The sequence below is a fragment of the Poecilia formosa genome, unplaced genomic scaffold (assembly GCF_000485575.1).
Source record: "Poecilia formosa unplaced genomic scaffold, Poecilia_formosa-5.1.2 Scaffold152, whole genome shotgun sequence".
NCBI lineage: Eukaryota > Metazoa > Chordata > Actinopteri > Cyprinodontiformes > Poeciliidae > Poecilia > Poecilia formosa.
This window is the reverse complement of record NW_006800091.1, coordinates 1,358,274-1,384,739: the sequence shown is the minus strand read 5'-3', so window position 1 is coordinate 1,384,739 and position 26,466 is coordinate 1,358,274. Positions and strand designations below refer to the sequence as shown.

Here is a 26,466-nt window from a genome sequence, read left to right as displayed (position 1 = left end):
ACTCTCCTTACTTATTTGTCTTTTAGGAAAAAAAACTTATAACAATAAAAGATAAGAAAAACCTGAACCAAAAAATTGTGCTGCTGAAAGTCACTCATTGTCTTAAACTGTAAACCACTGAAGATTCTGAATTTGACATGAAAGTTTTATGGAGACATTAAAACTTGTTTTTTCTACTTCAAATGAAATAACACAAACAGCTGAGTTTTGGTTAGCAAAAACATTATAAGTCCTCACATCTTGTTCACATGTTAGTCCCACAAAATGTACATGCTAGATTCCTGATATTTTACTGTACATTTCTGGAAAACTACTGTTATGTAATCTTTTGGTAAGTAACTTGCAAGCTATTGATAATTTCTATCAATTAATGTATGTATTCCTTGAAAGTCACCACAAAATTCTGGAACATAACCTTCAAGTTATGCGATAGTAAGTAGAATGCAACCTCAATGTCCTGGAATGTAACCTGTAAATGTCATGAAGTTACCTGTTAGTCCCTGGTAAATTTGGTAAAAAATAAAAATAAAAATAAAAAAAAAACCTGTAAGTGCCTAAGGTTTACAGAATGTAGTCTGTGTTTTCCAGATATCCTCAGAATCCATTCATTATTATGATGGCCTATAAAATAAAGCTTTGAGTCCTAGAAGGAACCCTATGTATTGTGGAAAAGTGACTAGAAGGTGACCTATTAGTTCAGAATGTAACTTGCAAGTTTAGCTAACACACTGGACTGTAACATGTAAGTTCTGGAAAGTAACATTAATGTTTTGAGAAAATAATTTGGATGTGACCTGTGAGTTCAGAATGTAACTAGCAAGTTCAGCAAACATTCTAAGTTTGTACATAAAAGTAAGTAAAAAGTAACCTTTTAGTTTAGAATATAGCTTGCAAGTTATTCAAAGGTTCTGGAATATAACACATAAGTTTTGGAAAGTAGCTTGTAAGTTATGTGAAAGGAACTAGGATGTAACCATGAAGTTCAAAACACAATTTGAGTGAACATATATAACCATGAAGTTCTGGAAAGTAATTTGTAAATTATAAGAACATAAGTAGAATGTAACATTTTAGTTCAGAATGCAACTTGCAAGTTCTGCAAATGACCTGGAATATAACGTGTGTGCAGTTCTGGAAAGTAACTTGTTAGTTAAAGGAAAGTAACTAAGATGTAATATTTAAGGCCAAAATGTAACTTGCACATTCAGCAAAAATTCTGGATAGTATCTTGTAAGTTATGAGAAAGTAACTACAATCTGTTAGTTTAGAAAATGTCCTACAAATTATGTGAGCGTACTGGAAAGTAATTTACAATACCAGGGAATGTGAAATATAAGTAACCTGCTAGGAGAAAAACAACTGTTGTCGTTCCAGAAATAGAACCATGTACTTGGCCTTTGTAGAATTAAAACTGGTTCAAGATCGAAAACTTGCAGTTTGATGAGAGTAACCTGTAAGATCAATGGATGCATTTTCAAGTTCCAGGAAATTGTTGGAAAGTTACCACTGTATTTCAGAAAGTGAGTGACCTACAATATTCAGAAAAAAGTTGTGGAAAGTAACCTAAAAATTCCACAAAGAAACCTTTAAGTTGTTGTATAATGCAACCTTCTTGTGCCCATTGTTTTTGAATGTCTTGTTTTTTTGTGTGTGTGTTTTACAATATTTAACCCGGCATTTCTTCTTGAATCTGTCAATTAGGACTCCAGTCCTCATTCTTCTGTGGCAAGCCCTCCATACACCCTAAACCCCCAGATAATTGGAGCGGAGGACGACTACTTTGACTATCAACAAGAACAGGTAAAGTTTTAACAACCTGTTTTTACGTTTCACAGAAAATGAACCACATGATGCTTATCTGATGAATATATTTCTGACCTCAGATTAACGGCGAGTGCAGCTGTTTTCAGAGTATTGACTTGCTTAAGTCTCGACCGGCTCATCTGGCTGTCTTCCTCCATCATGTGGTGTCCCAGTTCGAGGCTGCTCCTCTGGTACGTTCATAAACACAGATCACTGCCTTACCTATTATTTGACAGTGCAGTTATTTACTCAGAATATTGACAATAATATTAATAATTGATTATAAAATTAAGCCATACAGAGGTAGAACATTAAATGGTAATTCATCCGACAAATGTATGATTTAGAAAAACTTTTCTTAAGAATAATCTAATGATTTTCTCCATGCCAACAAATTTCAAAACCTTAAACTTTAATTTCCTACAGCCTTTCTGAAATGAAAAGGAAAGAGAAATGATAATGTTAATTCTCTGTAGCTTCTTGGTGTTTTATATTGAATATCTTGCATTATTTTCCAAAGACCTTCTAAGGAACTTGATGAAGAATTTGCAATGTTTGTTTGTAAACTTCTAAGTTTCCATCCACATGCTGATCACCAATAAATGACTAAATAAGTTCATATATGAATATATGTGATAATTTAATAAGACTAAAAATAAATACTGTGCATAGTAGATCAATAATACTCAACAAGTAATCAATTTGTGAAATACTAAGTAAATATGAAAAAAAAGATCTAAATTTATCTTCACTGCACACCAAAGTTTTATGTAGATATATATTTGTAATTTTTTTATATAATAATTTTAATTAATTTCTTAATATTATTAATGGGCTGCACAGTGGTGCAGTTGGTAGAGCTGTTGCCTTGCAGCAAGAAGGTTCTGGGTTTGATTCCCGGCCCGAGGTCTTTCTGCATGGAGTTTGCATGTTCTCCCAGTGCATGCATGGGTTCTCTCTGGGTACTCCGGCTTCCTCCCACAGTCCAGAAACATGACTGTCAGGTTAATTGGTCTCTCTAAATTCTCCCTCGGTGTGTGTGCATGCTTGTGTGTCCTGTCTGTCTCTGTGTTGCCCTGCGACATACTGACAACCTGTCCAGGGTGACCCCGCCTCTTCCCCAAAACGTTAGCTGGAGATAGGCACCAGCACTCCTCCCAACCCCACTAGGGACAATGGTGTACAGAAAATGGATGGATGGATAGAATATTATTAATATCATAATTTTATAAAACTGTGTTGCAGAATATTATGAGTTTCTGTCATCCTAACCTTTTAAAATGGGCAGGTCTAACACTGATTTTTACAAGGTGATTGGTTTGCAGGTAAACTGCTGAGGGATTTGACCAATCATGTGGCAGTTTGAATATAGCACCATGAATGGAAAATGATTACAGAAATGCCTTAATAATTATGTATAATTTGTGTGACTAAATAATTTCAATTATTATAATATTTTTTGATATCCATATATATCATCTTGGGTCTCCATAACTAATGGAAAACATTTTTAAAAGTATTGTGTGTGCAGCATGACTTTGTGATGCTTAAACATAAAGAGGTACACATAATGTAACCAAATCCTGAGTAAAACTAACAACCTGATAGCATTTTAGATTTAAATTGAAATAACAAATTGTCAACATTAAAACATTTCCTGAACACAGGAAATGTGTTTTTCTGGTAGAATCTAGAAATATGACCTGCTGTTCAGATTAATGTGTGAATTACACCTTTTAAATTCCAGGGTTTATTACTGGAAAACAAAATCCGGATTGACAAATTAAACAGAGATATTTAAAGAACTAAAATTTTCCTATAAAAGTAAGTGTACCATATATAAAGCCTTATGGGAGACCATTATTAATGGAGAAATGCTACTTCCTGACAACATAATGTGTTTTTTTAATTGAGGCTGGAAAGTGGAATAAATTAAAACTCATGCAGTGTTTTTTTCCCCCGTCAGCTTTGTTATCTCTACGCAGAAATGCACAAACAAACCAGCTCCAAGGAGAGTCGGCGCTTCTTTATGGAGTTCCACTCCCTCTTCTTAGATAGAACATCAGTAAGTTTAATCTCTGTTCTCCTTTTTTCTATTTTAATTATCTGGATTGTTGACATAATTCTTACTCATTTACATTTTTGTCTTTTCCAGAATCTAAAAGTACCAGTTCCTGAAACAATAGCATCAGAATTAGGTAAGGGAACCCAACATTAATATAACGCATATTAAAAAATATCTGATGTTTAAACTATACAAGTCTTTTTTAGAGTTTTAGGTATTCTTGGATTTTAGGTATTTAGTGGCAGCTGTGGTAACCCCATGAATACCTGGATTCCTCTGTATAAGAGAAAAATAAGCTGAGTAATTACAAAATGCAAGTCCTTCCAGGCTTTTTTGTGATTGTTTTGCAATCAAAATCACTGTTTTTGTGGTTCTACTTTAGAAATATTTGCAATATTTTTTACTCATTAAAACCTCTTCCAAAATCTACTTATAGAAGAAAAAAGATGAGAAAATAACAAGCAGACAGACATTTTTAAAGAACTTAAATGGGTCACTTTCCATTACGATCACAGACTATAAGTTACATCAAGTAGGGCTGAGGCAGCAGTGTAGCAGAAGTAAGAACTACTGCCTTCTGCAGGTGGGAGTTAGCTGTCACTTAAATCCAATGTTTTTGATCATTTTTGTGGAAAATTTGCAATAATATCAAAATTATCTATTAGTGAAGAAAACTGTGTGGCTCTGTTGATTTTTGCATTTATTTGTGTGATTGCAGAATTGCAAAAAACTGGAATGTTTGTAATTCCCCCTTGGTAAATCATAAATTAACTTTTTGGAGTTTAAAGGAGACATATGATGCTTCCTTGAACAAGTTAGGGTAGATCTATGGGCTACACAAAACATGTTTATTACATTTTTTTTGCAGAAAATCATTCTTAGACAATGAGATTTGAGTCTGCTCAGTTCTGCTTATGTTGAGCTCATTTCAGAATGAGATGTTTTAGAGCATCTTGCCACTTTAAATCCAAGTTCCTACTTACCATACCCCAGCTCAACATTTGCACTCGCTCGTGAGAATTCCTGCAACAGATGCGTAATTATACAGTTGTACATCTTACAAAAGCAGAAATGGAGCCTCCTGCACAACACACAAGAATGCAGTAAGTGGTTTCTGTATGGCAAGTCAACAATTAAACACTTGTCTTTTCCAGCAGCCATTGTACAGCACATACATCTGTAAAAACAGCTGACCAAACATACTGTAGCTCAGCTTGTGTTACTAGTTAATGGGGCTGGACTTGGGTTGCTATGTGACAGTGCAAAACATTCACTTCAAAACATTAACTTATTGCCAAAAAATGGCTGGGTGTTGTTTGTTTTTAAAGTTTTGGTTATTTTTAGAAGAAGTGGAGTCCAAAACGAAAGTACAAAAATGTGCAAAATTTGACTTTTACATAATATTTGATTAAATATGTTGCCTCCCTAATGGATGAGTGCATTGTCTTCCCAAAAATTGCATTTAACGTTCTAACCTCACCAGTTCTTTCTGTGAAAGTACAACCTGACTGATGTGACTGTTGACAGTTCTTGTTGGTTGTTTGTGTTTTAGAAAAGCGACGACTGGAGCTGATCCCAGAGGATCTGTGTAAACAATACACTCAGGTGTTACAAGACTCTCTTCTGTCAGACCTGCTCAAGAACCTGGAGGACTTCAGGTAACATCTGCAGGAGAAATGGAAAGGTTTCCCTCAGAGACACAGAAGGAGTTAAACCGGTGGTCTTTGCGCTGCAGACAGAAGCGCAGCATGGGTCTGACCCTGGCTGAAGACGAGCTGTCCAAACTGGACTTGGAGCGGGGGAAGGACCAGCCGGCGCTGGAGAAGGAATGCGCCTGTGCAGAACACATCCTCGCCAAGATTGAGGATATCCTGTGAGTGTCTGAGTGCAAACTCTAAAAAAACACTCATTTATCCTCAGACCTTAATGTGTATGTATGTGTGCGTGTGCATGTGCGTGTGTGTGTGCGTGTGTGTGTGTGTGTGTGGTGTTGCAGGCCCACGACTCAAGCCTCAGAAGAGGAGAAGTGGTGAGATCAGGGACTTTTTCTTTTCATGCATCATTAGACAGCTGCTGGGCAGTCAGATAAATCTGTTTTTGCGAAGTATCTTAGTTTCTGTTCTGCTTTTTCATTTCTAATTGAGGCGCTGCAAATTTTATCTTGTTATGCATGAAATGCCTGTTTATAAATACCTGTGTATGTTACCTGTATATATTGGTCTACAGTGCTGTGCAGAAGCACTTTTAATTCCAGCTAAATATCGCTCCAGAAGAAAAATTTAAAGAAAGGAGTGGTTTTTTGGAAGTTATTCAGATTTCTTCAGTTTTTGCTTTTTTATCACACTGAAATGCTTGAGATCAACAAAAATATTTCAATATTACACAAATAATCTGAGTTAACAGAAAACAGTAGTTTTTAATGAGGGCTATTATGTAAAATGAAGTATTTTTAGCCTTGCATCAAAAACGTATCTGGAATGTTGCCTTGATTCTTTCCTGTATGTTTGAGAAATCCTTTAATCTCCATGGCAACCATTCTGGGGCGCCTAAGCGCTTGCTCTCACAAAGTGCTGCCTATTTACACAAAGATTTCCATCAGACCTGCAGTCTGTAGCGAGGCTTCTGCCTCGCTGACCATTACTCCCACACTCAGCTCCTCCAGACTAGTGGCAGCAGCCATTAGCTAACACCTGGTGGAACTCCAAGTTTGGTGAGTCCTTAAGAACAGCTGTGGGATCATGGACAAGCATTGTAGTGATGGAGATGTGAATGGGGAAAGAGTAGGAGGTTCTTAAAGGCTTAAAGAGTCCCACTTTTTTCCACTATCCATCATTTGTTCTTTCTGTCATTGTTTTTTTTCTATCTGTTTGTTCTTTCTGTTGTTCATTAGTTCTGCCAGTGTTTGATTGTTTGTTATATAGTTTGTTTCTTCGATCATTTGTTCTATCCCTTGCTTTACTGTTCTGTCTGTCTTTCTATTTTTTTCTGCAGAAGAAACAGCGGTCTCTACAGTCACATTACAGCTACGACAGTCACAGAATTATGTGACTAGGCCATTTTTTGGTCTTTTCTATAGTTATTTAATGTGTTTTTTAACATGAAATTAAATTTTAGACATTTTGAGCTTCTAGTCATATGTTTTTTGGACCCTACTAATAGAAAAACAACCTGCGCTACAAAACAAGAATCAAATAAATGTGTGCGTTTTCCTTGATTTCTGATAAAAATCTAATTACATAAACTTTGAAAACAGGGCTTTGTGGATACTTTACTTATCTTTGATGATTTGAAACATTTAAGTGTCAAAACAGTAAAAACAGTATTTAAAGATACAAATATTTTTTTCACAGTATTTGATTTCCGTATATTACCTAACATTGTGTTTTCTGTCTGATTTGTGCAGCCAAGCTATGCAGTATGTGATTCTGACCTACATGAAGCATCTTGGGGTGAAAGTGAAGGAGCCTCGCGGCCTTGAACAAAAACGTGCACGCATCACCTTCCTGCCTAAGATTAAGGTACAACCTCCTTATTCTCATAATTTTCACTGATTCAGTGAAGAAAGTGAATTCACCTTTTCATTCAACGGTCTTATGATCAGATCTTTATTTTTTTTATTGTTTTGCACATAGAGAGGAAGCAAACCTGAAAAAGATGGTGATTGGAAGAAGCCTCGGTTTCCCAACATCCTTGTTCCTCCTCGACGTTTGAGCAAAGTAGACTCCACTTTGGGTAAGGAAAAACTTTTTTTATTGGTTTCATTAACTGTAATTATTAATATATACAAACATACTGCAGTTCTACTTGTTTTCATGTATTGTCTCTGTGCAGTGGTTAAGTCTGTGGAGCTCAATAAGCAGCGCTCTCCAAAGTTCTCTCAGCCGGCCTTTGTTATCCCTGAACCAGCCGACCATCCTGCCTCGAACCCTGGACGCAGCCGAGCGAATCAGCTCAGCCAGGGGTCGGACACCAGTACCCAGTCCACCATCTCTGTCGCCTCCCTGGGTCCCAGCTCTGCCGACTTGACTGGACAAGAAACAGACTCCAGTAAGATTTCTCTGCTTCTTGTTCATTTGCAGGTTTAAGAAAACTTGTAATTTTCTGAGTTACAGAAGATTACAGCAGTTACATCAATGCTAAAGTTAATGTTCTTTGGTTAATAAAAACTGTGATATTATTTAATAAAACAGAAGCTACAAACCCATTCTGGACCATATGGTTTTTATGTATTTTTTTGTATTTTCCATGCAGGTGTCTCTCCATTTTGCATCCAGTCGAGACTCAGTGACGGTCTGCAGGCTGGAGAACACCAGGACGGCCTCTCTAGTCCAATCAGCACTCAGTTTGACTTCAGCCCGTCCGGTCTTGACCACCGAGAGGACGACCAGGATGCCTTCAGGTAAGTTTTCCCCTGAGCAGTCTTTAATAGATGAGACATGCAGCAGGTCTTTTGGTAACATGTATTCCTGTGAACCTAAGACAAAGTTGACAATGTTTATTACACCTTTAAGGAAACTTTTGAATATCATTACTTTAAAAGTGATCTATCATGCTTTCTTGAAAAGATAATGACTATGCAAAACATGTTCATTACATTTTTTTGCACAAAATCAATCTTAGATAATGAATTTAGTGTTTGCTCTTTTCCGGTTTTTCATTGTGAGGTAATTTCACAGTGAGCTGTTTTAGGGCTCTGTTTGTACTCACGTGAAAATGGCTGCAAACAGATGTACAGTTGTACAACCATACATCTTTGAAAAGCATTAGTGGAGCCTCCCACACAACCAACAATAATGCACCAAGTGGTTTCTGTACAAAACACTTGTCTTTTCCAGCAGCCATTGACCAGTTACCTAGCAACTCAAATGAGTTGCTAGGTAACGGCACAATGTGACTCGATAATTTGGGGTTTTTTGAAACGGCTCATTTTCCAGACACAAACAAACATTAACTTGTTGCCCAAAACAGCAAGGTTTTTTTAAGTGGTTTGGCTTAATCTATTAAAACTTTCTTTATCTGTAACTTATCTTTATCTTTCAACCAGAACTCCTCAAGAGGACGTTTTAGCTTCACTTGGTTTCTTCTATTAAGCACTTTTTACTATTCAAGTATTAATCGGTTTATGCAAAATTAATCAGTTGGAAACTGATGTTAGAATTTATTTAGCTGCAGATGCACCCTTTGCTACAAATAATCAAGTGTTAAAGGAATGCTATGTTGATGTATTTTAGGCAATAAAATTTGTATTTTCTTATTTAGAAAAATAATTGAATTATTTGTTCATTTGCATCTTTTAATGTATTTAAAATTTTGCATAATACAAGCTTGAAATGAAACATCTGCAGCATGTGCAAATCTTTTTCTCCGATTAGTCATCAGAATAATCAATCGAATTACTATAATAATCATTAGCTGCAGCCCTAAAGTATTTTATCAGCTAATGTCTTCTTTTTGTAAAGTTTTCTATAATAGTTTGTTTCTGGCAACAGGATGGAAATTCAGCCCACGGTGGGTTCAGCTGACTTCCAGAGCGAGGACGACCATGCAGGAGAGGTGGAGAGTGAGGAGGACCCTCTGAACTGGCAGAAACTCGTCCCTCGAGGTGTCTTGGCAAGTCTCACTTCAAAGGAGATCAATCGGCAGGAAGTCATCAACGGTGAGGCGACAGCATTTTCAGTAGGGATGCACAATAAAACATCGTTAACATCAGAATTAGGCAATGTTGGTAAGTTTTTTTAACATATCAGCATCAGTCCCAGAAGTAAAACTGGACCGTTATTAAAAACAGATGTTTATTTCCATCTTGTTGCTGTTGTGTTTCTACAGGGGAGTCGTTTTTTTCACAAAATAGTCGGGAAATGATTCATCTGATTAATCGTGATGAATTAATTGTTGAAGTAATAGTCAACTAATTTAGTACTCAATTAATCGTTAACTGGAGTACACAGACTATAAAAAGGGCCATTTGCTGAAAGAACAACACACTCTGAACTGTAAATGAGCCAGAACTGTACAAAAAATATATACATTTTAAGATTGAAAAAAATCTTTTGTCTGAACATATATTCTACCCAGAACTCTTCAAGTTGCACTTTTAACTTCACCTGGCTCAAGTTCTTTAAGAAATCAAAATAAAGATAATGTTTTCTATTCAGCACCTTTTGCTGTCCGATTGTTAATTAGGTAATCCAAAAAATAATCAATGATGTTAAGTCGAGCAGAAATGACTGAGTGTTTCACATGTTGTGTTTCCTTTGCTACAAAGGATCAAGCTTGACCAAGGAATGATGTCTTATTGCATTTTAAGCAATAAAATATGTTTTCTTATTTTAATTAAAAAAATAAATTATGCGTTTATTTGCATCTTTCTAATATTGTATAAAAACTATGTAAGTGGTTAAATAAAAAAATCTGCACAAAATTCTAACTTTTCTTATTTGTTGTCAGAATAATCGATTACTAATCATAATTGTTAGTTGCAGCCTTAAAATATGTAATATTACTAAATATTGGTTGTTAGCCATATCAGAACATTAATTTTATATATCAATATTAGCTTAAATTTTCATATTTAGTTTAATATATTGCTTTATTTTGAACCATATTAAAGAACAAAATGCATATTATTCCCCTTAAGAAAATATATATACGTGCCCATATATAAAAAAAAATATATATATATACAGTAATATACATGCAGTAAAGAGATTATCTGAATTATCCAGTTCATGTTTTATATAGTAACACTGTATTTAGACACAAACAAAAATGCATTTAGCTTGAAAACAGGTGGGAAGAAGACAAACTTATTTACTCCCACTTTCTATTCATACTGTATCTACATGTTCATATTTGTGCATCTCTAATACTGAACCATCCGAAATGCAGCGTGTTTATTTCCAAACCTGACTGAGTTCATCTCTCCATCTCTTAGAGCTGTTCATCACTGAGCGCGCTCACCTGCGTAAGCTGCGGGTGCTGGACGGCGTCTTCTGCCAGAGACTGAGCAGACACGGCGTCCTTCCGCCTGATGACATAAAGCGCATCTTCATTAACCTGGAGGAAATCATTCAGCTGCATTGTAATGTCACTTTATTACATTAGAGGCTTCCTGGTGATGGATGGCTCAATTCAACAACTCTGCTTGCTAAGAAACATTCAAAACCTTTACAAAGTCAAGTTGTTACAACCAAACTTGACCACGTATTGTGCAGTTTGTGTATTTCTTGCTGATAAAGATGTCACCAGTAACAATGAGGTTTCCTCTCACTGTTTGATAGTTTCAATAACGGAGCAAATGGCCGCCGTCAGGAAGAGGAGTGAGACCTCTGTGATTGGTCAGATTGGAGATGATCTCCTGGCATGGGTAAGACTCCTTCTATAAAAAACAGAGTCCCATACTATTTTCAGAGTGCTTTCTATATAAAATGAGCAGAAATCTCAGACACTACATATTACTGCAAAATCCTAACTTGATTTTTGAATTTTAGTTTCTACTAGAACACATTTTCTAATGATTCACATTATCATTTCTCAGTAGTATTTTTTACTTTCCTGGCCTTATGAAAGCCTTTTCAGAGACAACTGGCAATAATTAGAATTTACTGTAAATACTAGCACTGAACAAATACAGCGCTGTTTCATACCTGAACATATGCAGAGTATTTGTGTGTGAAAGTAAGGCTACGTTCACACAGCTGGTAAATGTGACTTTTTTTTTCTAAAAAAATATATATATATATATATCAAATTTGTGCCTTTTCCATATGTGGAATTAAATCTGATACATTTTGGATAGTTTTCAAAGTTTTATCTGACTTTTATATCGTTTGTGTGAGACATGAGTCATAGTTGTGCTCCAGAAAAAGCCAGACGGATAATAAATAAATTTATAAACACAAAAACGAAGGATATTATATCTATATTTTCAGTATGTTTTAGTTAGTTCTATTAATGCAGAATATGGTTGTTCCCCATTAATAATCGTTTTTATTTAATTCAGTTGCCTTTTTTATATTTCAGTTCAACTTTGCTGGAAACATTGTATAAGTTCAGGAAAGTAGCGTCTAGAAAGCATCCTTTCATTTCTTAAAAAGTGACCTCAGTTGTGGAAATAATCAAAAAGATTTTTTACAGTAACGTCAAACTCCATTGAAGTAACTTTGACCTACTTTATTTTTTATCATAAGTTTTAGTTGAAACATTTAAGATCTCCATGAAAAAAATGATGGTATGTTGTGTCATAAAATGCAGCAGCATTAAATGATTTGAATATAAATGTGCTTTAGTTCAGCGAGGAGGAAGAGGAGAAGATAAAAAAAGCGACAGGAACGTTCTGCAGCAACCAGCCGTATGCCCTGGAGCTCATCAAGACCAGGCAGAAAAAAAACCAGAGGTTCAACCTATTCATGCAGGTCAGCACAACATCATCACCTCAGTGGTTTCCTTGGATGCTGGCTTTATTTCTGATTAAACAAAGTATTACTCTATTTATTTTGTAAAGGATATTTTTACCAACCTTTGATTTTCAGGAAGCTGAGAGCAACCGCTTGTGTCGCAGGCTGCAGCTAAAAGACATAATTCCTGTAGAAATGCAAAGAATGACAAAGTACCCGCTCCTACTGGACAATATTGCACAATACACTGGTATGAATATGATACATATATATTCTAATAGGGGAACTTTTTGGTTCTTTCTTTGTAAAGTTATTTTGTCTGTTTTCACAGAGGATGGTGAAGAGAAGGAAAAGGTGAAGAAAGCTGGAGAAACCTGCAAGAAGATCCTGAACCACGTCAACCAGGCCGTGAAAGAGGCTGAAAACAAACAGGTTAACACATCAGAATATTCATGAAACATATTCAGTAATTAGCAGGGGGAGTTTTATCTGTCACTCATCACTGTTTTCAAAGTAAAAGTCATATTTTCACATTAATTAAACTATATTGTCAATATGGCTTTCATTGAATCACTTCCTTCTTTTACTTTACACGTATTGGTTGGGTGTTATTTGTGTTTCGTAGCCATTTCATCCCAGATTAACTTGATTTATGTTTCACTAATTGTTTCTCAATTAATAGGAAAAATATATATGTAAAATTAATAAGACAAAATATATACAATTAAGCAATTAAATGTAAAACAAAAAAGAAAAACAAAGTATCTTGATTTAATTTGAAAAGAATACAATAAATAAATTAAAAAGAACTGTTCTACGATTTGACAAAATAAATTTGATCTACTAATGTAAGTACTAACTTTTAATGAGTTCTGTTTTATCTCAACAGAGACTAGTGGATTATCAGCGAAGACTTGACGTCTCGTCTCTGAAACAAATTGAAAACCCCATGATCCTGGAGCTCAGGGTGAGAAACGATTGGTCAATGAAAAAAGGTCTAAGCATTGATGGATTTTAGCCATAAGACTATTTTTATTGTTGTTTTGTTTTTTTACTCAAAAACAGGCCTGTTTTATATCATCAGTCTCCACTTACTTTTAGGGTTCCACAAGGTATCTTGGGTCCCTTTCTGGATTTCCAGTACATATTGCCATTGGAGTCCATTTTCAATCAACAAAGAGTGACTGACAGCTGAAACATGCCCATCTTACTCACAATGAATAATCTGGCATTTCTTCACCATTTATTCCAGATTTTTTGTGTCATCTTCCTAATTGTTCAGTTAGTTTAATGTTTCAAGGCAATGATAGATCAACCAAAGAACTGAGCCTATGATTTTTTGAAATATATAGCTAATATTGAAACCTTAATTAGGTGCATCTGTTTACATTGGAAAACTTTCAACAATATATAATAAAAAAGAGACCTTTGTCATTAATAATTTGTGAAGCAGCTTTCCATTTCATATATGAACTAAAGAAACAATTGAAGATCCACTGTTGTAGATGTATTTTATCAGTTAATTGTCAATGAAAGTATTTACTATGAACTTTTTTTTGTTGCAGAATCTGGATTTGACCAAGAGGGAGATGGTATATGAGGGCCCGCTCTCCTGGAAAGTCAATAAAGACAAGACCATTGGTAAATATAAACAACCTTAAATGAGAATACAGCTTTAGTTAGATTTATATGTGTTTAAATTAGTGGTCAAAGACAAAACCTTCTAAAAATGAAAATGAGGTTTCATGACGTCCTTTCAGAACTCTACACACTTCTTTTGGAGGACATCATGGTTCTACTTCAGAAACAGGATGAGCGTTTGGTTCTCAAGTTCCATGGGAAGAACCTGACCAGCATTCCGGACGCCAAGCATAGTTTCAGCCCTGTCATCAAGCTCAGCACTGTCCTGGTTCGTCCTGTAGCAACCGGTAAGGCTGTCAGTCAATCCAAATACCTTGAATCCAAATACCTTGAATTCAAATACCTGGAATTTTTGCAATGATTCAAAAGCCCGAGTTAACAACGTTCCAGTTAGCATAGTTGGAGTAGTCGGGATTCCGATATGGCAACACCCAAGGAGTCATTGCTCATATTACCTCTTATAAATATTGTTTTAAGGTGTGCATTCCACATACAAACACCACTTTTAATTTCTTTAGTTTAGTGCCAGGTCTTAAACATGTTAATTTTGGTTAATCAATTACATAAATTCTAACATGTTGAAATTTGTGAACACAATTAATTTTTCAAACAAAAGTTTTGAGCCGAAATATTTTTTTTGGAGTCCTACTGCTGGTTTAGTTTATAGTTGTAAATGCGTCATGTAACATTCATTTCTCTTACAAGTCTGTCTTGCAAAATAAAGATGTTTCCACCTCAGCTAACTATTGTTGATTGAAGGAGCGGCCATATTGGATCTCAAGAGTTTCTCAAAGTGGGAAGTCAGACTTCGGGAGACGTTTCAGTTGATTTTTTTGACTCAACTTTGCAAGCTCAGCCTACAAATTTAACAATACAGAGCATATGGCTTTGGTTATTCCTGGTGCAGAGGAGTCAGCAGCGCCCCCTGGAGGATGCTAATGGTAGTATATGTATATAGATGTACTGATATTCTGCTTGTTTTTTCAAGGAACCAGAGTATTCTCCTGCCAACTGCATTTTTGTCCCCCAGAACATAATTCAAAAATGCAGATTAGCAGTGCAGGTAGCACAGTTTGTTCTTTAATTTTAGAAGAGAAATAACTGACTGACTGGCTGTCGTCTTCAGACAACAAGGCCTTCTTTGTCCTGTCCATGTCAGAGAATGGGGTCCAGATGTACGAGCTAATGGCGCAAAAGGTGTCCGACAGGAGAACGTGAGTTTTCATCCTAGACAAAATTTCACTTTTAAAGTTTTTCTGTCTCACCTGGATGTGGTTCGCCTCTGCTCATCCAGGTGGCAGTGTCTAATCACACAGTGCGCTGACGCCATGAAGGCCAAAGCTCACCCCAGCGACAGGCCTCCAGCTCAGGCAGAGTGAGTCCACTGAATCCGCCTCAACTCTCCATGGTGATGTTTGTTTGTCTCTGCTCACAGTATGTTTTTGTTTTGTTTGGTTTCAGAGCCGAACGGGTTGCAGTTGAGATCCTGAACCAAGAGATGCCCAAACAGAGCGAGACGCTGACTGAAACCATACATTCAGCTGGTATCTGTGGATCCAAGGAAAAAAACTGTTCAGTTTTAACACTTTATTATTAGATTGAAAACTTATTATCATTAGTTACAATGATACAGTGTAACAAATTTCTTTTTATTTAAAATATTTTAATTACCCAAAAGCAACATGACTCCTCCAGATAAGATAACTTGTTTTTATAATACCCACTATAGGCAATTTGCTCAGATTTTTAAACAACTGTATTTTTGTTTAGTGGTTTAAAGACAAAGTTAATTTCATAAAACAAAGAATGTTCCTTACTTTATTAGTGCCATTATTTAGAAAAAAACATTATGCATATATTGCATTAAAACACTTAGGAAAAACTGTTAAAGATATCATTTTAGCTTAATTACCTTTACATTTTAAAATATTGCTAAATTCTTTACCAGTTTTGGGTGAAGTTATTAAGAGCCACACGTTGCAGATCCCTGATCTAGAAGTTAGCTCTTTAAAGACTAATTACACCCCGAATTGAACTTTTTTTGTAGATGAGCTGTATAAATTGGGTCTTATGCCATCTTTATGACATTTTTGTTCAAAGAATGTTTGGCCTAAAACCAACTCACTGCTGCCCCTCTGGGCTGAATGGTGACTACTGCAGTAAAATTTTCCTATTAGTTACAATCATAGCCTTTTGGGTCAGCAGTCGTTTAAAAAGATTTTTAAATCACAGTAAATTAGTTTTGCATTTCTAATCTAATGAATTGTGTGGCCCACCTGTCAGTTTAAATCTACCAGTTTTGGTTCCCATGGCAAAAAGTTTGGACACTATATTATTATAACAAATAAATTACTATTTTATTAAGCTCTTCAAAATAGTTTTGTTCTGTGTCCTAGACAAAGACGCTCCATGTTCTCCTGATGTTCAATCTCCCATCAACCCCTTTGATGGCTTGAAATCAGAAGATGAGGAAGAGGAGCTGCCGGCTACTGTCAGGCAGGAGGAAAATGGGGAAGAAGAGGAGGTGGACGAAGCTGAGTTGGAGGCCTTCCTGGATGGCCAGCTGACCGACAGACTCCTACAGGAAGGATCCCGCCAGGGCATCGCTCTTCCGGTTGAGGACATGGAGTCAAACTTTCCCTCCTCCAAAGCTGAAGAGGCTCTGCGGACTCGTAAGCTGACAGTGATCCTTTAAACTCCAAACTGGAAAAGCCAGTAGATAATAACCAAAGTTTTCTGTTGCAGTGGCCATGCTGAAGGAGACGCTTTACTCCCACATGATGAGCAGAGAAGTAGAGAAGGAGACAGAAGAGAACAAACCGTCTTCTGCAGGACCAGAGAACAACGACCTGCAGCTCTGCTCTGGCCTCACCGGGGTGTCTGAGTCAGCACAACCTAATGGTGAGTCAGCGACTGAAGCCATTTTTACACCTGATAGTATGATAGGCCTGGTTCAATTTGGAAACCAAAGTTCCAACATTTGATACATTTTTACCTGCTGTAGTTCTTTTTCTCAAACGGACCAAATTCTTTGAGACCCAGAGACTTTTTTTGGTAACACTTTATTTGAAGGGGTGTGCATAAGACTGACGTGACACCTTCATAAACATGACATAACACAATGGTCATGAACATGAAGGAGTCTTCATGAATGTTTACAATTGTTGTCATAAAGTGTCATTCGAAAAATGACCCTTTTAATACAAAGTTCTATTGAAATTTGCACTAAAAGTTCATTAAAAGTGTCAAAGTCGAGCTCCTCTTCTTACTCTCAATGCTCCCATTGCTAACTAGAAACTACCAATCAGAGCCAGTCAGTCATGCTGTCAGTCATACTGGTGTTCACTCTGTCAGCAGAGCCTGTACTAAATCCTAAGGCTAGTTAGCATAGCCACCACTGATGGCAAGATAATTATTTTCCTATAACGGTAAGTTAGTAAGTTGTTCCACTGTCATTAGCGCTTTCAGCAGTGCATTCAAGAAGTTTATTGATAGCTGTAAGACCATATTTTGGTTGTATTTACTGAAAATGCCCTGCGCTGTAGTCCGCTTCCTGCTTGTGAAGTGGTCTCTGGTCCTCTTGGCGTTCACATTGGCATTTGAACCACACTCGAGTTAACATCAACCGAACTGAGACAGAGGTTTATAGGCAGACCAGAGTTTGCTTTTTTGTCCAAAACAGAGTTCAATTACACATTCACATCTCCCCAAACAAACCAGACTTTCTAGACAAATGGACTTGAGTTTGGTTTAAGTGGACTAAACAGGACCGGTGTAAACGCATCCTTAATGAAGTTTAGATGTTTTTGTCCAGATTCTGAAATCTTCTGGTCTTTAACCAGGTGGTTTTGCGGGTCTGGACTTTGAAGCCGGTTCTGGGGAGAGCAGCACCGACGACGACGTCGCAATTGACATGAGGAAGCTGCTGTCCTCCTCCTCACAGGCAGGGGGCGACGGTCCTGATCTGAGCAGGCAGTTGATGACCCACCTGCGTCTCCTGCAGGCTGACCTGCAGTACCTGCAGGTAAAACACACTGGGTTTTGTTTTAAAATGACCTCCATCATGTGATGGAAAAATCTTTAAATGTGTTTCAACTGATTAAACTCTGTTTGGTAGTAAAGGAACCTGCAGTGTTTAAGTTTGGTCTAATTGCTTTGATTTGCCCTCAGTGGACTGAAAAATGAGTGAATAGGATGTAATTGCTTATATTTTTTCTTTATATAAAAAATGGAATTGTTGATGTAGTGTAATGTAACTAGAATTAATAGACATGAGAGCTCAACAATCAGGATATTCATTGTTTTCAATCTGATGGTTATTTAACCATCAGATTGGTGCAAAGTGCTATTATATTAAATCAAATTCAATACATTTTAATATGTGTTCCAGTGAATCCCATTTATTAAATTAAGAAGGTATTAAACATGCTTTTCATTATGTTTACCTTTCTGCATAAAAATGTTTTTTATAGGTCTGAGGTAATAGAATTTTCCAAACATTTTGGTCCCTATTTCTTTAAAATTGTCAAAACACCTGAAATTTTGAAATAGAAAATGTGTCCAGTTTCATATTCATGTAGCTTCTGCATCTTCGCATGCTGGATCCTGTTTATGTTGATGATTTTTTTATAACAGTGTTTTGTTGTATTTATGTTATTGCAGGAAGTAGAGATGAAGTACAACGAACTGCAGCAAATCCACAACAACAGATCTACAGACTCAGATGATAACAACGGTGGGTTTCAGCTCTCTTTGCATACATGTGACTGTTTTTATTCCACCTGTCATCAAACACCCTGTCTGCTTTGTTTCAGAGGGACTGCAGTGATCGTAGACCCGATCTGAGTCAAACGGGGGATTTTACTTCACTTTAACCCACCGATAATGGAAGCTCTACTGGGCAAAGGATGATTATCATGTTTTACCTGCAGAGACTTTTCCCTATAAAAACAATCAACTGATCGTAAACACTGGATGTATGAAATGGAAAAAGGGAGGTATGGTGAGGCGTTCAGGACTCCATGGATGCTTCAACAGCATGGAAGTAAAAGTGGTATCTCGTAATGATATTTCCTCCAAGATAAAGAGACTCAGATGTTACTGCCAAACCACAAATGTTTTCAACAACTGAGAGGCAGACAAACTAAAATATTGTTTTTAATGCATTGAGTTAAGCAGAAATGAGAGTCACTGTGAAAAGCATTTCATGTCCAACAGAAACTCTGATTTCTTGGATGTTTTATTTCACTGTTTGGTTTGGTGAAATCGTTCAAACAAACAACGAGCACCGATGACAAAACATGGACATTTCCAGGTTTTTGTATGAAAAATCCCATTTCCAGAACTAATTTAACTGATCCAGCACGTTCCACATTTCTTCACTGATTTTTTTTTACACCTCCTAGTCTGATATATTTGGATTGATTGGGACCAAAATTGCAACATTTGTTACATTTTCAGCTGCTGCGATTCTCTTCTACACTTCCTTTGAAAAGCATATTCCCCTCCTCACCTGTGGTGGCGCTGCACCAAGAACCACCGAAGGAAATGACACAAAGACTCTGAAGAAGACACTGAGCACAACTTTCTTCTTCACAAAATATAAACAAAAATGGAGTGGCGTCAGATTTTAGCAGTTGTAGGATTTCTCTTTTGTTGTTGGTAAAAGACAACAAATCATTTGTTCCACTAGAGCTGGACATGTACGTTTGTTTTGGTTGTGTTTACCCAGAATGGGCTTTTTGGATTATAAAGGTTGCAGACCCCTGATCGAGACAAAAAATATTTGGTAAGATATTTTTGGTAAGATTTTTGCAGTGCATTCAAATTACGGTAGTTAAAAAAACTTTCTGTGTAAAAAAACCCGGCAAATTGCATTTACTCCTCCTGGACAAGCATGCAGTGACAGTGGAGAAGAAAACTTTAGGCATTCTAGCTTATGAATATTGTCGGAAAAAGTCTCAGCTACTGTACATTCCACATTTGGAAGCAATTTATATTTACTTGGCTGGTTTTAGGCATTCAAATGAAGCAGAATCCTGAATCAGTGCAGTCTTAGTAATGTACTACAAAACAAAATACTACAAACCGCAAAATATTACCAGATATTTTTGGTCTGGTTTCTACTACAAATAAATTGAAATGAGAGAAAACTAACTTAAAAGTAGCTTTTCAGGAAGATACGGGGGCTAGTATTAAGATAATTCCTTAATATTGATTAAAAAAGTACTAGTTCCACTGGAAGACAAAACATATAACAGGGAAAATGTCTTGCTATAATGTATTAAGATTTTTTTAATTACAACAAGCTCCTACTAGTAAGTTAGTTTTCTTGTTTTAAGTGTGCTAAGATATTTGCACCAGAAACTAGACCAAAAAACAAACAAACAAACATAGTAATATTTTGTGTTTTTGCAGTGATGCCGTTTACTTTCTGTCCAGTTGCGTGGAGTTAATTAAACTCCATTGTTTTTGCTACTGGCTCCCTCTAATGTGTTTGGTTGATTACTTCTTTTTAAAGGTTGGACTCACTGGCCCTAAGACTGCGCCGATCACACTGTGGCTTTCACTTCTTGGATGATAAAGCAAAGATGGACTGAGGAGAGACGTGTTGTAAAGATGTTTATTGTAAAATGCTTAAAGTGTATCAGCTCCGTGGTTTTATCCACTGTTCCTTGTTTTGCACCATGATGTCATGTAATGTATCGACACAAACTACTTAAAGAAGATTTATTATCAAACTGTTTTAAGCTGTTCCACAAGTGTTGCTTTTTATTGTTTTTCATAATATAACAGTAGTTTCTCCTCTGCTCTGGCTTGGACATGAGTTTTTCAACATTTTCTGGGCATGTTCTTTAGGTCGGATTCAAAACTTACCTGCTGCACTTTGAATTACAAAAAAAAAGTACAAATGCCATTTGTTTAGTACAAGGGTATGAAAAGGTTTGCTTAAATGTCCAAAATCCATCCATCAATTTTCTATACATCCTTGTCCCTTTTTGGGTTTTGGTTTCACCCTTTGGTCACTTTAGTCTTCTGAAATCTGCTGTGTAGCAAAAAAAAAAAAAAAAACCTGCTGGCAAATATTTTAAAACTCAGGGCGAGTTTGATTCCACAAGATGGACATAAACAATGTTGGCAAATAGAAGCCTATAGTAATGAAAGTATGACACTATTTATCATCTTTATGTCAAACAAAGCTGTACATAGCACCTTTAGCACCATAATAGCAATCATACAGAAGACTTAAAGTGAGGTTCTGTTATCAGCAATACTTAGCATGCTAGCTACTTAGCTTGAAGCTAAATATTTATCTTCAAATTAAATATTTAGTTGGCAAACTAAATATTCACATTACAAGCCGACTAATACTTAGTTTGCAATGTAAATATTTAGCTAACTCAAAGACCTGGTGTCGTATGCTGAAATGGCAGCTCCTCTAAAGGTCGGACCTCTTAATGCGCATGCGTACTCATTGCATGTATGTTATTCTGACAAGTATGCTGATCTGACAACATGGGCCCTAAATGGTTAGTTGGTTTGCAAAATAAACGTACTTATTAAGGTTTTTCAGATTTTTTTCCCACAGACTTTAAAAAAGTTGCAATCCACTGTACCGCGGGCAAAACAAAAAACAAAAAAAAAAAAACATGGAGCGTGTTAAAAACATGTGAAAGCGGTTGAGTTAGTCTTTTCAATCACTCTTGTCTGCGTGCCCAACTGGTTTTTCTTCGCTCGTGCCTTTGAGCTGGTGGTTCTCCATCCACTTCCTGTATTTGGCCCTGGTCTTCTTGTAGCCGAACCTGGCGATGTCCACCATGAACACCCAGGCTAGCAAATACATGACCACGCCGCCGAGCTTCATTATCAGCAAAGTCCTGGGCGAAGTGAGCTCGCAGTAAAACATGACGGTCCCCACGCCGACACGCACCGTGGCGAACAGCAGGATGAAGAGCAGGTCCACGGCGTCGCCCAGCATGCTGTCGTAGAGTCCGAGCTGGCGGAGGAACCAGCGGCTCTGCAGCAGCGGGTTGGTGATCTCGCTACCGAAGATCACCCCGCAGGTCTCACAGCCCGACACGCCCATCAGCAGCGCCAGGAAGATGCCCACGATGCTCGCGGCGTGATGAGCCAGCATGACTGGGCCCTCGCTCCGGTAGCACACGCACCAACCCAGGTCAAAGAAGAAGTAGCCGAGGCAAACTGCCAGGGCAAATATCTGGAGGTCAGTGTTTTCTGTACCTGCAGAGAAGATATACTTATAAAAAGTCTTAATGTTACCATTTAACCAATAACATCTGTCTCCAAATCATTTATTGAGATCTACAGGTTTAGTGTGGTACTATTAACCCCTATTATTTGCAAAGCTACACCCACCAAACCGGTTTTTGTGTCCATTCTCAGCATGTCTACAGATTCAACTGCAGCAGAATGGTTTCTGGTCTTTTTGAACATCTGGGAATAAGACTTCCAAAATGATCTCAGTCATTCTTAATAAAAACCACTTAATATTTGGTTTAAACAAAGAACCATCGTAAATTGGCTTTGGATTTGTTGTTCTGAGTAACAATCCGCCATGTTTGCCTTCAAACTGAATCATCACATCACAGTTTCTGTGTTTTGCGCTGCTGACCTGCATGTGTGAAGGGCCAGGGACCGTCAACAAACACAACGTATGCTGTCAGCAGCACTATGATGACCCCATGGGTCAAGGTGACCAAGCGGCAGTTCCACTCGGGCCCTCGCTGAGAGAAGGTGGAGCAGAACAACAGGTAGAGGCACAGCCAGCCAATCAGGCTGCAGATCACCTCCAATACAGGCATGGCAGTCTGGATGGACGTAAGACTGGACATGGACAAAGATATATTAGTATTGGCATGTTTTGATGTCATATAGTTGATTAAAAGATGATAAATTTCACCTATAATATAGACTACAATATAGCTTTTTTTTTGGGAAATATAAAAAATATATTTAGGCTTTCAAAACGCTCTAATCTAATTGGTCAGTTGTGACCTCATCAGATCCCCAGGCCATGTACACACCCACCTGAATAAAAAAACATTTTCTTCACATAATTTTAAAAGCTGGCTACACAATGGCGCTGTTGCCTTGCAACAAGAAGGTTCTGGGTTCGATTCCCGGCCCCGGTCTTTCTGCATGGAGTTTGCATGTTCTCCCTGTGCATTTCTCCGGGTACTCCGGTTTCCTCCCACAGTCCAAAAACATGACTATCAGGTTAAATGGCCTCTCCAAATTGCCCCTAAGTGTGAGTGTGTGTGTATGCATGGTTGTTTGTCTCTGTGTTGCCCTGTGACAGACTGGCGACCTGTCCAGGGTGACCCCGGCTCTCGCCCGGAACGATAGCTGGAGATTGGCACCAGCACCCCTCCCGACCCCACTGAGGGACAAGGGTGTAAGGAAAATAGATGTATGGATGAATTTTAAAAGCTAATATAATACACACAGAATCGGTTTCGGACCGGTTTTCATCCACACTAACCCACACAAATGTATAATGACGTATTAAGGCCACAGTAGATTGGAAAAAAATCTACAGAGTAAATTCCTGCCAAAACTCTGAAATGTTCTAGAAAAAAACAAGTGAATTTCTGAGTTTCAGAAATTTGAAAGTCCAAAAGTTTAAAACTTTTGACTCAGAAATATACTTGTGTTTTCTGAGAATATTCTCAAAATTTGAATTATTTCTAGCAAATTTTCAACTTTTCAAACTCAGATTTTCAATTTTTTTCTAGAATTTTTTTTAAATAAATTTTCAGATGCACTGCAGTTGTGGAAGATTCATACTCATTTTCAATAATAGGCATGGACTTAGAACTTAGGTTTGGAGTTTCGTGCCTTTGGTTAGGCACCGACCCACCAGTGGATGGGAAAGTTTGTTACGTCAGAGCTTATTTAGCAAATGTTTTTCTGTCTCCTCTTTACCACTTCAGCTTTTTTTCAGAAAAGCCAAAAACCACTTCAAGTGAAAACTTTTTTACAAAAAAAGAGAATAGTCTCCTTAATTTTTGCAAAATCTCCTTAATTTTTGCAAAATTAAGGAAGTTATTTCAAATGTTGCTGACAACATTCCCATCAACCTTTTCTATTGAAATTCTTTAAAACAAATGTTTATGGCAACACAGTAACAGCATCATTCTGTGGGGGTGGAGGGTGAGGGCCTGGGACAGTCCTGAAGGAAACACAGAGCTGCAGTGAAATTTTAAAGCATAATCATGTGTTAAGATGGTCTAGTCAAAGTCTAGACCTAAATCCAAGACTTAAACTTTGATGTTAACAGACATTCTGACCGAACCTGAGCTACTTTAGTCACAGCTTTCACTCTGTAGATGAACAAAACTGGCAGAGACAAACCCAGAATACTTTTAGTAAAATGTAGAATCAAAGGAGTTGATTACTTTTTTATGCAATATGCTTGAGACTTTTTAAACAGAACATCATTTTGCTTCCATTTCACAACCATTCACTACTTTATTAGTCTGTCTTATAAAATCCTACATATGAATAATAAATACACATCTCCAAGGCAATTTTTAACATAATGTAGGTTTTTTATTGTCATAACTTTTCTGCTTCGCATGAAAATAATAAAAATATTTTAAAGTATTAAAACTACAGTGCAAAGTCAAATATAATGACTTCTATTACTGAAGGCTGTAGATATATGAGAACTTATACTTAACAGTAGTTTTATGCAGAATTTCTGAACCCAATCTTTGGGTTCAAAAATTGGGTGCATATCTTTGAACCCAAAGTGTTTTTAAAAGGGTCTCTGACTCACCTTAACTCCCCGTTCCATCAGTTCTCAGATTCAAGTTGCACTGAGTTTTCCTCAGCCTGCATCATCCTTCCTGCTCCATGAAGGCATAATAATAAAGACTCCAGCAGCAGGTTTCAACCAGACACACACCCAGTCTGCTAAGTTGGCAGAAATGCCTTGTGCCGGCCACCGTAGACAGTCGGTGAATCCTGAATCCCTCCCTCTGGATCTCACAGTTTATCCTCTTAAAGGATTAGAGATGCTACTTCTCGGCAGATACCTGCTTTTAGACGGCACGGCCGATATGAGGGGGCTCATTCAGCAAACCAACGAAGCCTCGATTTAGCAGCTGGTTAGATTAATTACTTGTTTCAGACATCAGCACAATTATTCAGCTGCAACAAGAGGTATAGCGATAGATGATGGTAAAGGGAGCTGTTAAAATGCTGAATTGTTGATAGGGCTAAAACAATTAATCAGATTGATCATGATCAATCGATTAGTCAAGTAATTGTCAACAAATTTAATAATCAATTAATTGTTAACTGGTTCATAAAAATGCCATTTTCTGAAAGGACAACACACTCAGAGCAGTAATTAAACCAAAACTCTATGAAAATATATACATTATGCATTTAAAACAAAAATAAAAACCCTTTATCTCTACATATATAATGCCCAAAACTCCTCAACTGGCAGTTTTAGCTTCATTCTGTTAAAATTTTGTAAAGAAAAGGAATCCATTTAAGCACATTTTCCTATTTATTGGTTAATTCAAAAAGTAATAAGCAAAACTAATCTTGTTGCACCAGATTTGTGATGCATAGAAGTTGAATGCTGCTTCTCCACATTTAGTTCTGGGAACACAGCTCAGTTTAGGCAGTAAAATGTTAATTTTCTTATGTAAAATGGAATTGAATTATTTGTTTATTTTATGTATTTTTAATATTGTTTAAAAGAAATGGTTAAATGAAAAATTGGCAGAGTTCCACGTTTTTTTTTATCTGATTACTTGTCAAAATAATTGTTAAAATAACTGCTAACTGCAGTTCTAAATGATTTCTAGGACTTTTATCTCTACAATAATCTAATGTCATCAGCTTAAATTTTTGTTTCTGAATGGAAATCGTAAAGCTTTGTAGTGTCAAGTCCAGAATGGTGATGTTTGTAAAATATAAACAGACACCACGTGTAACATTCAGACGCATTGCAGCTCTAGACGCTACACTCACACCCTCTGATGAACTTTCAGAAGCTCCTCACCCCCTGTGTGTAACGTATTTCTGTGCTCAGGCAGGAAGAGAAGCAGCTTCAGAGCTGACTCAGGTGACGCGTTTCCACCTGACTCACCTGGCAACTTGTTCAGCCGCTGTTGATGCGGGGCCGATGAGCTGTGAGGTTAAGGTCAGGCTCTCACCTGACCGACTGTCCTGCAGCATTAACTCGTTTCCAGATCAGCTCTAATCCTGCACGACAGCGGATTGTCGCTTGATTGTGCACAGTTGAAACAAACACAGCTGTGCTCACTGAACTGCTTTTTGTCCTTAGTGCACATCAATAAAATGAAGAAGTCTTAATCTGTGCAGCAAAATGATTTAATGGGAAAACATGTAATGTATGAAAATATACTCAGGTGGCGGGTTCAGAGGTGGATATGTAATTAATATCATCAGGAAATTTTGAAAATATAAAAATCCTGAAGAGGTAAACAGTAATTAGTTTTCAGTTTTGTTTTCATTCATGCTTTTTGCATTTGTGCCCTCTTGTCGCTCTTTGTATCA

General features: G+C 37.0%; 3 protein-coding genes and 1 long non-coding RNA gene across 9 annotated transcripts in view; 3 read left to right on the top strand and 1 right to left on the bottom strand.

Annotated features, from left to right (window-relative positions):
* Positions 1-19,448, top strand: part of arhgef12b (Rho guanine nucleotide exchange factor (GEF) 12b) — a 45,655-nt gene extending 26,207 nt beyond the window's left edge. For 3 of the 4 annotated variants that reach the window (XM_007563888.2, XM_007563887.2, XM_016677280.1), the window contains exons 9-36: positions 1,702-1,800; positions 1,884-1,994; positions 3,770-3,868; positions 3,959-4,001; positions 5,421-5,526; positions 5,604-5,741; positions 5,865-5,897; positions 7,272-7,386; positions 7,501-7,600; positions 7,700-7,915; positions 8,120-8,267; positions 9,358-9,524; positions 10,803-10,949; positions 11,149-11,234; positions 12,157-12,282; positions 12,400-12,514; positions 12,596-12,696; positions 13,154-13,231; positions 13,830-13,905; positions 14,025-14,192; positions 15,032-15,119; positions 15,200-15,280; positions 15,367-15,449; positions 16,302-16,577; positions 16,651-16,806; positions 17,748-17,929; positions 18,568-18,640; positions 18,720-19,448. In XM_007563888.2, coding sequence (XP_007563950.1) covers positions 1,702-1,800; positions 1,884-1,994; positions 3,770-3,868; positions 3,959-4,001; positions 5,421-5,526; positions 5,604-5,741; positions 5,865-5,897; positions 7,272-7,386; positions 7,501-7,600; positions 7,700-7,915; positions 8,120-8,267; positions 9,358-9,524; positions 10,803-10,949; positions 11,149-11,234; positions 12,157-12,282; positions 12,400-12,514; positions 12,596-12,696; positions 13,154-13,231; positions 13,830-13,905; positions 14,025-14,192; positions 15,032-15,119; positions 15,200-15,280; positions 15,367-15,449; positions 16,302-16,577; positions 16,651-16,806; positions 17,748-17,929; positions 18,568-18,640; positions 18,720-18,733 — 3,225 coding nt within the window. In that variant the 3' untranslated portion in view covers positions 18,734-19,448. Of the gene's footprint in view, positions 1-1,701; positions 1,801-1,883; positions 1,995-3,769; positions 3,869-3,958; positions 4,002-5,420; positions 5,527-5,603; positions 5,742-5,864; positions 5,898-7,271; positions 7,387-7,500; positions 7,601-7,699; positions 7,916-8,119; positions 8,268-9,357; positions 9,525-10,802; positions 10,950-11,148; positions 11,235-12,156; positions 12,283-12,399; positions 12,515-12,595; positions 12,697-13,153; positions 13,232-13,829; positions 13,906-14,024; positions 14,193-15,031; positions 15,120-15,199; positions 15,281-15,366; positions 15,450-16,301; positions 16,578-16,650; positions 16,807-17,747; positions 17,930-18,567; positions 18,641-18,718 lie in introns of all 4 variants that reach the window. The other variant, XM_016677281.1, reaches the window with a different exon arrangement.
* tlcd5b (TLC domain containing 5b) lies at positions 5,928-24,861 on the bottom strand. 2 transcript variants are annotated; one of them, XR_001663589.1, is made up of 4 exons: positions 24,707-24,861; positions 22,538-22,749; positions 21,418-22,146; positions 5,928-5,938 (listed from the first exon to the last, which is right to left on the bottom strand). XR_001663589.1 is itself a non-coding variant. In XM_016677284.1 (3 exons), the coding sequence occupies exons 2-3, from the start codon at positions 22,725-22,727 to the stop codon at positions 21,599-21,601; spliced, it is 738 nt and encodes a 245-aa protein (XP_016532770.1). In that variant the 5' UTR covers positions 22,728-22,749; positions 24,707-24,861; the 3' UTR covers positions 20,621-21,598. The 2 variants fall into 2 exon arrangements, 1 of the variants encoding a protein (XP_016532770.1); XM_016677284.1 differs by lacking the exon at positions 5,928-5,938 and having other exon boundaries at positions 20,621-22,146.
* On the top strand, positions 19,491-20,713 carry LOC103146125 (uncharacterized). The gene is made up of 2 exons (XR_477087.2): positions 19,491-19,693; positions 20,426-20,713. It is a non-coding gene; the product is annotated as an uncharacterized LOC103146125 (long non-coding RNA).
* Positions 22,042-26,466, top strand: part of rcc1l (RCC1 like) — a 16,605-nt gene continuing 12,180 nt past the window's right edge. For both annotated transcript variants that reach the window (XM_007563881.2, XM_016677283.1), the window contains exon 1: positions 22,042-22,129. The gene's annotated coding sequence lies outside the window, so the exon portion shown is untranslated. The remainder of the gene's footprint in view (positions 22,130-26,466) is intronic.

Bases quoted from the DNA above. Each gene is read 5' to 3' on its own strand.
- tlcd5b (XM_016677284.1), bottom strand. From the start codon at position 22,727: ATGCCTGTATTGGAGGTGATCTGCAGCCTGATTGGCTGGCTGTGCCTC. The intron at 22,147-22,537 runs GTCAGCAGCGCA...TCTTCTCTGCAG, and splicing joins CTGGCCCTTCACACATGCAG to GTACAGAAAACACTGACCTC.